Genomic DNA, 12,037 nt, shown 5'->3' with positions numbered 1-12,037 from the left:
ATGCTTTATTTCAAGCTCAAGATTTCTGGAATTAAACATAAAAGCAGCGGTGATGTACTGCTAAGAAGTGCCGGGCAATAATGATGTAACAAAAATGAAAATAATGGAGAGAGTAGAGCGAGGTGAAAAGATGTTCAATGTCACTCATTTGTATAACATGAACCGTTCAACCATCGGCACGATTCTAAAGACTAATGACAAGATCATGTAACGCAGATCACGGAACATATTTTTGCTACGTATGCCAGCTTGCTAGCTGTAAGTGAGTCTACAGAGATCAGCTGACTGAGCACATGAAATAAAAGAGCTTTGTTGCTAAAGTGCACTCAAAATCAATACAAAAATACCGTACATAAGTATGTGGTCACAGACCTGCACAAGAGATAAGAAGGTGAGTCCAGATTTAAAAAAAAAAAATCAGTTTTATTGTCATCTCAAAGATATCCAAGCAGGAGCTGTCTCTTCAGCACTCTCAGAAAACCCAGCATTCTCAGATTAAAAGAGTAGACAGACTTCATGCATAAGTGAGAAAACAGCAAGTGAACACACAGCCAAGTCAGAGTCCCGTTTTAAATGTTCCCCACATTAACCAGTGGATGCATTACGTGGCGAGATTCTGACTAGCAATCCCTGCCTATTTTAACAGAGTTTCAGTGCCCAGCTCAGTTGTGGGGTTGTCGGGGTCTCATACATCTCACAGTAAAAACAGTAACTTTTAAAAGTTATTTATACTGTACAATTGATAGGAAGTTGAAATGTATTCTTGAATGGTGTAGAGGTAAGAACTGTTGCCTTATAACCCAAATGTTCCGGGTTTGGGGCTGGGTGCTCTGCGTTTTTGAGTAGTGAGATGCCATTATTATTACTATAATATAATAAAAACATGCATTTGACTTCACCATCAGCACAGCACTGCCAGATCAAAACACTAGTGTGGCGAATTGCTCATCTACTGAAGTGACTTTAGCTGCAGGTGTAAGTCCCATTTTACTTAAGGTGCCAAGCAGAGTTGTTTTGTGGTGCAGCAGTCTATTAGCCAGCGAAATTGCTGTGAAGAAGCTGTCTGCTGTTATGGTTCTGCCTTTGTCCAGAAATGGCTCCATAAGCTTTATCACCACAGACTCAGAAAGTCTTTGCCCTGAGTTGTAACTCAAAATACAGTTCTCAAACAAACATTGCCAGATGTCCGAGATCACAGCAAATCTGTCGTTTTTCACACGTTCTGCATGGGTGTCTTTGTTGTCAAAACACAAGTGCTGCATGATAGTCTGATAGCGGTCACGGGACATTGTATCCACTGTGGTTATTGCTGCTTTTGTGAAAAGAATGGAGATAAATGCCATCAGAGAGGGAGAGGCAATTTGTTGTGCCACGTGAACGTCACTGACAGAATAAAAGTGAGTAATAAAAAAAAACAAGTGCTAACTTTTACAAGTAGCCAAAATTTACACCGGGTGTTACCAACTCAAATCAAATATATGTTTTTATTATATTACAGAAATAATAATAGGAGGTCACTACTCAAAACTCAGAGCACCCGGCATCGAACCCAAAACCTTTGGGATATAAGGCAGCAGTTCTTACCTCTACACCATTCAAGAATACATATCAACTTTCTATCAATTGGCATTTCAGTTTGACAGCAACATGTAAAACAAATGATTTTATTTCTTTGGTTATATTCTTAAATAAAAGCGCACGTGTTTATTTGATATTTAGATTAAAGTCTTCACACATTATACACTTCACATCATTATTAGTATAACAAGGAAAATGTTTCTGCTTTAGGTATGTGTTTAGCATTTCTTGCCTTGCATTTCCTTTCATCCTACACTTACACAAATCATTGTAGGCACGGAACACACATGAAATGTATGTGTTCCAAATAACAATATATTATTTACTCTATACAACTTCTGGCACCTCACTCCCAGATAAAGAGACCTGAGCTCTGAGAATTTTGTGACGGACTCATCTCTGGCGGTCAGGAGGATGGGATAGCAGGCTGCTTGCTGCTTGAGCTGGTTGACACATTTGCAAAACAAAAGACGCTGATGGAGAGGTGCGAAGGAATTAAAGATGGCCCGGGATTACGTGTTTTCAAAGGCTTCAGGGATTCTAGTGTTAATTGAAAATACTGTATAAGCCAAAATAAAAGACAGAAAACAAGTCTCCCTCTGGGTGTTTTCATCATTTGCAGTCACTACTGAAAAAAGACAAATTGGTTAGTTTATCATGCAGACAGAAAGGCAAAAACTTCCCAGAGGTATACAATAATAAATTATTCCCTCATTCTTTGTTACCATGGCACTGGCATAGAACTTCTCAAAGGAGAGAACTCCACTTAAATAGAACAATGTCTAGGCACAGGCAGGTCAGAGTGAAAAAGATTATCTTTATTTTGGCAGTGCTCACTGTTGATGTATTTGATTAGAATTTGTCAACTGTATTCTCTAAAAAAAGTGTTAGTTTTATTTGATTTTATTTTTATTAAACATATTGTGTTCTGGGCAGCATTATAGCAATTGTTAAAAATATTCTTTTTTATGTTTTTCTGGGACATCTCATAACAGCACAATGACATGACCGTTTGTTCCAGTTAAGATCATCTGAGTTTACTACAATCAAAATATTAGAGTTTTAAGGTAATACCTCAAAATTTCTATTTTCTCCTAAAACAACCTTTTCAGTTCAACTTTATTGTGCTAAAAGAGAGCAACAGGAGATGTCATCCCATTAAAAGGTATAAGCTAAAACCTCAAGCAGCATGCATAGGTTTCTACAAATAAATTCCATCTAATATCAAATCATACAGTACTTGCACCTCTGACTATACTGGAGTTTTTCGGAGGAATATTTTCCACAATGTTTTCCGGAACTGATGTGTAGATTCTTATAACTATAGAAAATGTAACAATTTTTTTAAATGCAATTTGGGGTTCAAAACTGAATAGAGTTCAGATCGGGTATTGACAGTGCACATGCATGAAGCAGATCAGGCAGCAATGTAAAATTTGAGGTGGATTATACTTACATTGGTCATGCATAAAGGTTCTGCACCTTCTGTAATGACACACTAGCTTTGCAAAGTATCATGGGGCACTGGGAAATAAAATGTTCCTCTAAGCCAACCGTATGCTTGACTTTTCCATGGTATTTTAATTGTAGAAGACTTCTTTACAGTTGGTGCAGGGACTACTATGTCACCTGCAGCATTCAGCTTTGCTTTAAAATTTTCTATCTTACTTTTTCATGATTGGCATTATTAGGACAAGCATTAAATTCCAAATAACTCTTCAGAACATTGCAAACCTAGAAGCAACAGCTGTGTCATCAAAATAACGTCTTTTACAGCACGTTGTTTTTCACTTCTAGCCTAGTCTAGCTTCTACTTCAAATAAAATGCAGAAATGGACAGATACAACAATGTCAAGGACTTGCGACACATCAATTTTGAAAAATTGTGAAATAACCAGGTCCAGCATATGTTCTCCCTTGCATGTTTGCTGGGTGACTTGCTGACGTAGATCAAGAGAGGGCAGTAAGTTAATATGCGTAAGTAATGAAAACTGAAGTTGTCTAAAATAGGAAGCTATCATAATTAGTTTGTATTACACATAGTAAATTTGAAAATTCATCAATAAAAATATATTTTGAAGGATAATAAATGGTCAATGGCAGACATTTTGATGCGCCTTGATTGTGGCAAGATACTCAAAATACACAACAATATCAAAATTTTAAAAAAAGTACTTGCCAAACCACCGTTTCCCTTTCCTTAAACAATAATTATAATTAACTAACTAAATCACATACTGTAAGCTATGGGTTTGTCTGTTATCTACTCTTACAGTCTTTTTTATCCAGCAGTGGTTGTTTAGTCTGGGCATGATCACTGCTAAACTAATCAAAGCCCGATTGGAAATTTGCTGATTCTATATCTGTAAATTTCTAGAATTTATCTTTCTTCAACTTTCACCACTGTGGCTCAACAGGTCAAATGACTTTAATACCGATGCAGTCCTCTGTGCATTAGGTTAGGTGCAAACTGGTTATAGTCAATTGTAAACTTTGTGATCCCAGTCTTAATTTCTAATTTCTCCTTTTTGCTTTATATCTTCTTTGCTTTTGTGGTTGCTGTGTCGAATCGATAACTTTTGATCCGTTCAGGATATCTTTTAAAAAGCAGTTCAAATGAGATTGCTGGAAGGTGGGTGTTGTGGGGTTACTTGTACTGCTTAGCTACTGTATATTGGTGACATTTGACTAAAATTGATTCACATAGCTGTTGTTTTATTGGTGAACTTCTATAGAAATGTGATTAATATAAAAAAAAAATTGTCTACAACAAAAAATGCACAAGACAGAGAAAATGTGTTGCTACTGTACACACTATGAAATTAAAATCGTTGTAATCTGTCCATCATGTTTTTGTAATAGGGCTTAATTGTGACTAACAGAGCATCAACTCATCAAATGATTCCACCAAAATCACATTAAATATCTCACTCTACAAAGTCCTATAGAATATCAACAGAGTGGCTAGTCAAGTAGTCAAATTTTCAACTAGTCCAAGGGTTTTCGCCCTTCTTGGTTTATTTTTTTTCTAGTTTTTCTATTAAGTAAAGATTTGTTTTTTCTCATTTCCAACTAACCAGAGGAATTAAGACTTGGAGCCTTTATAAAGGATAATTTCATGGTAAGACACACATATTCATATGTCATGTTCTCTATGTACTATCCACTATGTCAACTCGTAATACATAATGACCACCTCACTGCTCCGGTAGCTCTTCTCCACTGGCTTCATCTGTGATATTGTATTGTGTCAACAATTTGTTTATTGGTTTATAAAGATACTAATTTCAAGATACTAGATTATCTGTCACATTACTTATTTCATATCGAGATATATTTCTGGTGGTCTCCTTACTATTTTGAAAATGTGTTATGCAGTTCTCTGTGAAATATTTTTTAGTCTTACGGCTCCTACTCTCTGTCACCCTCTCCCTTGATCTTTCTGTGATGTTTAATAACTGATATTTTCTGCATCTTTTTTTTTACTGTACTGTTGATTTAAGCCCTTTCTGGACTGGATTAGTTTTACTCCAAATGGTGGAGTAAAGTAATTATTACTGGAAGACCTCTGTCATCTTAGCCCCGTCCAAATAGGTTATGTCAATAATTTTGCATAATAATAATAATGATAATTTATTTTATTTATAGGCACCTTTCAAGGCACCAAGCAAACCTTACAGAGCACATTAAAACAACAGTCACAATATAAAATTAATTAAATATTACAGTACAATAAAACTAGAATAAATACAATAATAAAATTGTCAAACAGAATAAGCCAGCTTAAAAAGATGTGTTTTAAGATGAGATTTAAAGGTAGGAAGAGAGTCGATATTACAAATGTCTTAATCATAATCATAATCACATCTCAGTAAAGATTATGGACCATTTGCCTTTCTATAAAAAGTTTGTAATGAATAACTGCAGGTTAAAATTGTCCAGTACAAATTGACAAGTTGGTAAAACCATCATTTCAGTGATTTGGATGGGACTAAAGTTACAGAAGCTCCCTGTAGTAATTACTTTATCCAGTGCCTGAAGTGGAAAAAAAGAGCTGCCAGTCCCCCTCAGAAGTGTGAACAGACATATTGTTTTAATAATTAAGGGATGCTAATGTAGTCAGAACTGACATTATGCATACATTAACAAAACTCATAAGACAAAAACGGGAAAATGGCGGTACAGAAAACTGCTGTGTATCAGCCCACTTCAAGCACTGACTTTGCCCTGCCTTCTGCTGTAAAACTAATCCCATCCTAAGAAGGAGGGGAGAATTACTCATCAACCAAATAAGGTGGCTTATTGCCTCATTTTTTTATTCTTTCAGATTTATTGAAGAACCCATGAACATGTTCAACAGCACCCTGTCTATGACTGAGTTTGTTCTGAACTGTGCAATTACCCCGGAACAAAAAACCACAGCAATTGCTCTTCTCATATTGCTTTATCTGGTATCTCTCTTTGGGAACCTGTTGGTAATTCTGGTCATAATGATAAACCATCAGCTTCACTGCCCAATGTATATTTATATTGGCACCCTTGCAGTGATTGACTTGGGTAATGGCATTGTCCTTATTCCAAAAATGTTAACTGTAATTATACATGATGTTTTACTAGTTCCATATACAGCTTGTCTGGTGCAGATGTACTTAATATTAAATATGGAACTGATGGAAGCTCTTCTTCTAACTTTGATGGCCATAGACCGCTATGTAGCTGTAGTATTCCCACTAAGGTATCCATTAATTGTGACAAACAAAACTGTATTGGTAAGTGTTGTTATCTTGGTAATTAGTGCTTTCTTAATCAACTCTTCCTACCTCGTTTTTACAAATGAGCTTCCGTTTTGTGAAACCAATATACTTCCATACTGCTTTTGTGATTACTCAACTATGGTTCACATTTCTTGTGCGGATAACCCCAAGTACTTAATGCTTATATCAACGATAGTCATTGCTTTTGGGGTATTCCCTTTTGCACTAATACTATTTTCTTACAGTATAATTGGTTTGGCCGCTCTGAGGATCTCCTCAGTTGACGGGAAGAAGAAAGTTTTCAGCACCTGCCTATCCCATATTCTAGTGGTTGGCTTCTTTTATATACCATTCATGATATCCTACATTTTACCAGGAACAGGAGTTAAACTATCGACTGAAGCCTACAATACTTTAGTGATAATTGGAAATGTGGTCCCTCCTATGATGAATCCTATAATTTACAGTTTTCGAAATAAGGAAATCAAAGGCAGCATTTACAAAATATTATCAGGAAAGAAAACCAATCCAGAAGTCAGTAATTAGTAACCGATTCCTGTTAGGAGGTATAAATAATTTTCTCCTACCAAGGCTAATATGTATACTTAAAATGTATTTTTTTCACAATTTTATATTTTCGTGACGATAATCAAAATATAAAATTATGAAATAAATAAATGTGTAAATATCACGTGATCGATGTGTCTCTACTCTCACTTACCTCTAACAAATTCCCTATGAATCCTCCAATTTTAAAGTTCATTGACCATGCTGTCATTAAACTAATCGAAGTTGTAGCTGCTGGTAAGTAAGGCAGGATCAAGCACAGGTCAAATGCGTGCGTAAAGAAATCTCTCAGTCCAAAAATTTGTTTTAAAAGATTTAGTGAAAATTCAAAGCAAACAGTCCACACATGAATAAAGAAAAAGGTTATTACACACATAGAATAAAAGGCAAAAAAATGTCTCTTCTCGAAACTTAGCTTTTCTTGTCAAACCTCAGATGTTTCTATACTTAAAGATGCTTTACTTCACCTTCAGTACGCTCTAAATGTACGGCACTGCACATACAGTACAATACAGCATGTTGCGTTGCATACTATTGGGCACATTAAGGCATGGTTTAAAACCGTGCGCCATCCATGCCTTACTCACGGCAAGGCTGAAATTATGTATATTTATGTATATTTATGTAAAATTATTATTGTATATTTTTACATTTGAAAACATACATAAGAACATGAAAAGAACAAAAAATGACCATTAAGTTTAACATACTGTATATTCTGAAAGATTCTGTAATGTTTATCCATTGAAGACTCTGATATGACTGTGGTTTTTAACTAATCCTTTATTTTGAATAGCGTGAACCGGTACATCCATTGAACTGTTGTTTCATTGAAAGAGATACTATTATTAGGAAATTAAGTTTGGAATTAAATGAAACAAAAAGGAATATTCAGAAAGTACTGACTTTGCAAGAATTTGAATAGATATTCGCATTTTATTAGAATCACGTCTTAAGTATCACTGCTGTTTTCCTTTTTTTCACATTTTGCCAATAATAAATAAAAGCAGGTGAAATAACCCCGTGCCAAGTCCGTAATATTTTTGATACATGTCGCCTAATTTTTGCAAAGGCTACTTTAATGACATAAATGGTTCCTGCTTTGCCGAAAGGTAGGGTAAGGAAGACAAAAGTTTCAAGGTAGTTGTATTCACTAACCAGAGAGTGATGACTTGTTGCATGCAGATTAGCACATGTAAGCAAGAATTTCACTCTGTTCCGTAAATGTGACAATAACGATCCTATTAACCTGCACGATATCTCAGTAGATGTTTGACAATATTAATAAAATTTGCTTAATTGCAGCACAAACCACACACGTAGTATCAAGTTCTGTGTATCCCACACAGTGGAAAATTTACTAACAGACTTAACAGGACACCAATAGTACTTAGAAGTAATACAACATGGAAGAATCTCACATCATCTTCCAAAGCATACTTTACTAACATGGCATATGTTAAAGATTAAATAACGCATGTACATACTAAAAAATTTGTTTCGATTATTTCCTGTGATTTTTTAAAATATATTTTGGGTGCTGAATTCAAAAATGAAAAACATTTTTCTCCATTATGTAACATATTTTCACAAAATACATTATTTAGCTGTTAATTATAGGATTTTTTAATTGTTTTTGCACTATCATTTATTAAATATCAATATCTTATTTTAATTAATTTGTTGAATAATGATGAATAATGTTGAATAATAATACATTTTTTGTATTTAATATTTTCTAACGTTAAAATCTGTGTTTAAAGCAAAACAGTTATTCTTTTTGATAAAAGAGCACCAATGGGATGTTGGGATGTGAAAGTGTATCTCTCTGAATCACCACTTCTGGCATTCACAGTTTCCAGGTTTTCTCTTTGAGTTGAACAAGAAGGGCCTGACATTGGGTTCAAAAGGAATGGCCAGCTAGAAAAAAGCTATAGCTTGATACCAAAAACACCATCAGACCAAGTTTTGTGGATCCCGATAAAGTGAGTGCTGCTACCACCATGTCATATTAAGTTTGGTTTAATAAAGCAGTTTGTCAAAGTCCTTTCAAAAGATAGAGATGGTTTGATGTATTTGTGTTCAACATTTCTGGGTTTGTCTGAGGCTGAATTGAAAGTGGTCATTTTTTGCCAGACCTGATAATATAAAATTTATTTCTGATGCAGAATTTGATGGTGTGATGAACAATATGGAACAAGATGTTTAGGTATCATTCTGAAGTAATTTCTATGATTTTATGTAACAATAAAGATCCTATTTATAAAGAAATTGTGAAAAATCAACTAGTTAAATTTAAGCAATTGGGTTGGAACATGAGTGTCATAGTTTACTTTTTGGATTCTCATTTGGAATTTTTCCCTGAAAAACTCGATGTGGTGAGTGAAGAGCAGGGTAAAAGATTCCATTATGTTATCAAGGACATGGAAAGAACATACCAAGGAGGCTGGGATGTCAGTATGATGGTGGACAACTACTGGATGATTCATAGGAACACAACAGAAAGAGTGGAGAAATGATAGGCTACCAAACGAAGAAACTAAGAACAAAAAGTAGAGAAATTATAACTAAGTCACTGAATATGTCTTATTGTTTTCTTTGCATATATGTATGTTTAAAAAATATCACATTGACTAATTATTTTCATGTCAAATTGATTTAGACAAATACTGTGTGTTATCCACCTTAATAACAGGGGGCCTCATGCATAACGCTGTGCGTAGAATTCACACTAAAACATGGTGTATGGACAAAAGAGGAAATGTGTGTACACATAAAAAAAATCCAGAGGCATAAATCTGTGCGTATGCCAACTTCCATGTTCTTCCGCTACATAAATCCCAGTCAGCGTGAAAAGTAATGCATGTGCACGCTCCTGCCACCACTCCCCATCTCCTCCCAGAATTACGCCTCTTTGAATATGCAAATCAATATAAAGAGCCCTTAAGCTCAGCGTTCTTTGAAAAGATAATGGCAAAAATACGGGTGAAATAGAAAAACATACTATTTGTTGGTTTAAACAGTGGTATAAACAACAAAAGGAAGTTGATCGAGTGACATAGACTGTCGGAGAAACTCGAAAGTACAAGTTCACAAAGTCGCACAGTGCCCGAAATAAAAAAGAAGTTGTCAGATATCAAAGATGCCGTGAAAAGGCGAGTCATAGCCCACCGTCTTAGAGTCATATGGAAGCTTAATAGGGTACAGAGAAAATAAAAGAAAATAGGCACACAGTGGGAAAAAAAGCTCAAAATGTCAACTTTAATCTCGAAATTTCCACTTTAATCACGTAGTTTATTTTGTCATTAAAGTAGAACATCATAAACTTCATCTTAAAATCATTTAATTTACTAGTTTCTCAAATCCCATTGTAACTAAAGTAGCACGTTAAATGCTTTGTATTGTATATGTTCTTCTATGTGCTCTATGTGTCTGACAGGACACAGAATCCATTACATTCGTGATATTACAGCTCTCTGAATAATTAATACTGAGATGTCTACTTAATTCCTACCATGATGAAAATGATATCAAAGCATGTTATTAAACATGAGAACACGGTGGCGCAGTGATAGTGATGAGCTGGCACCCCATCCAGAGATTGTTCCTGCCTCCTGCAAGATGCCTGCTGCACCGTGCGCGACTTTCGATGAAATAATTTATTGCAGCAGTACTGTCTTTTTCAAACGTACTAACCCCCAGTTCCTGTCCTTCCTTTTCTTTCTCCAAATACCCAATTGCCACACAATCAACTGTGAAACAGATGTAAAGCCATCCGTAAACTTAGAATGCCAATTCTTCAAAACTTTTAAGGAACATTGAAATATCTTCTTAGTACATGTTTAATTATTCTATCCTTCTATCTATCCAGGGTCGCACCAGTCCCAACAAGAATAGAGCGCAAGGCAGGAACAATTCCTGAACGGGACACCAGCTCATCGCTACCGCTATCCACAGTGTCCTCACATGTTTAATTATTAACAAAATAGATTATTTAAATAATGTTAACATTTTATCTATATAATGTAATAAAAATATTTTTCTGCATTTCATCTTAAAAATGATATTATCATCATATGTAAATATGCACTTTATAAAGTGGCTCAGGTTGTGCAATATTATAACTGTCGCAAGTTTACAGTGATGTATTGTACTTATAGGTACAAACAGTTCTACAAGGAGCACTTGATGGACTGTTTGAGTGTGTTTATAGTTCTTGGGATTAAACTGTTTCTGAACTCCGAGGTCCCTACAGGAAAGGCTCTGAAGCGTTTGTCGTATAGAAGAAGTTCAATAGACTGTGCGCATGGCTGAGGCAGTGTGTGCTTGATGCTGTATACCGATAATTCTCTTTCCAATCAGCTGCTATAGAGTTGTGATTCCACACTCAGATACAGTGGGATAAATACTCTTCAGTGGTGCACTAAGAGTAACAACACTAAAGCAGCTATGGTATTTGGAATAGTTTGGCCATTCTGTGGACCATTATATTGTAAGGTTGTAAGGTTAATTACAATCAGATGCCTTAAACTAATAAACAATATGCGGTTAATTTCAGTGTGTTTGAGAAAGCCATGTCAGGGATTTTGATCTAAAAAAGAAAGGGAAACCACACTGGAACAGTAGCACTGCTTTGACGCTGGGTGAGATGTATCCTATGAAACATCAACGTGGCTTTTAGACCTAACATTTGATATTAGCAACAGAAACTGAAGGAATAAATAGTGTGACTCAATTGTTCTATCCACACTGTCTAATTTTTCATCTTGGGCTTCCCTTATCTTAGATTTTTAAATTTGGAGAAGGCAAGCCTTCCACACCATATCTACTGGGACACCATTGAAAGCATCCTAACCAATTGCATCACTGGTATGGAAACTGTAATGCGTCTGATCTTAAATGCATAAAACATATAATGCTCACCATGGAGACCATGATCTAAACTTCTTTCCTTTCCATCATCTACATGTTCACAAAGTGCTGCATCTGTAAGGCCTCCAGCATTGTACGGTATCTCTTTACTCTGCTTCTATCCGGCAAAAGTATCATTGGCTGGGGATTAACATTGCCAGATGGTATTGCTATATTATCATATTTATTGTCTAAATATTGCACTGTGGCACTTGGAAATATAATTT

At 35.4% G+C, this 12,037-nt stretch overlaps 1 protein-coding gene across 1 annotated transcript; it reads left to right on the top strand.

Annotated features, from left to right (window-relative positions):
• The first annotated feature begins 4,643 nt into the window (after positions 1–4,643).
• LOC127527683 (olfactory receptor 1-like) lies at positions 4,644–6,923 on the top strand. The gene is made up of 2 exons (XM_051927257.1): positions 4,644–4,699; positions 5,906–6,923. Exon 2 carries the CDS (start codon positions 5,922–5,924, stop codon positions 6,876–6,878), a length of 957 nt encoding a protein of 318 aa, XP_051783217.1. The 5' UTR covers positions 4,644–4,699; positions 5,906–5,921; the 3' UTR covers positions 6,879–6,923.
• The last annotated feature ends 5,114 nt before the right edge of the window (positions 6,924–12,037 follow it).

The sequence above is a fragment of the Erpetoichthys calabaricus genome, chromosome 4 (genome assembly GCF_900747795.2).
Source record: "Erpetoichthys calabaricus chromosome 4, fErpCal1.3, whole genome shotgun sequence".
Taxonomy (NCBI): domain Eukaryota; kingdom Metazoa; phylum Chordata; class Cladistia; order Polypteriformes; family Polypteridae; genus Erpetoichthys; species Erpetoichthys calabaricus.
Note: the sequence above shows the minus strand (reverse complement) of the source record. Positions and strands in the feature narration are given on the sequence as shown.

Bases quoted from the DNA above. Each gene is read 5' to 3' on its own strand.
- LOC127527683 (XM_051927257.1), top strand. From the start codon at position 5,922: ATGAACATGTTCAACAGCACCCTGTCTATGACTGAGTTTGTTCTGAAC.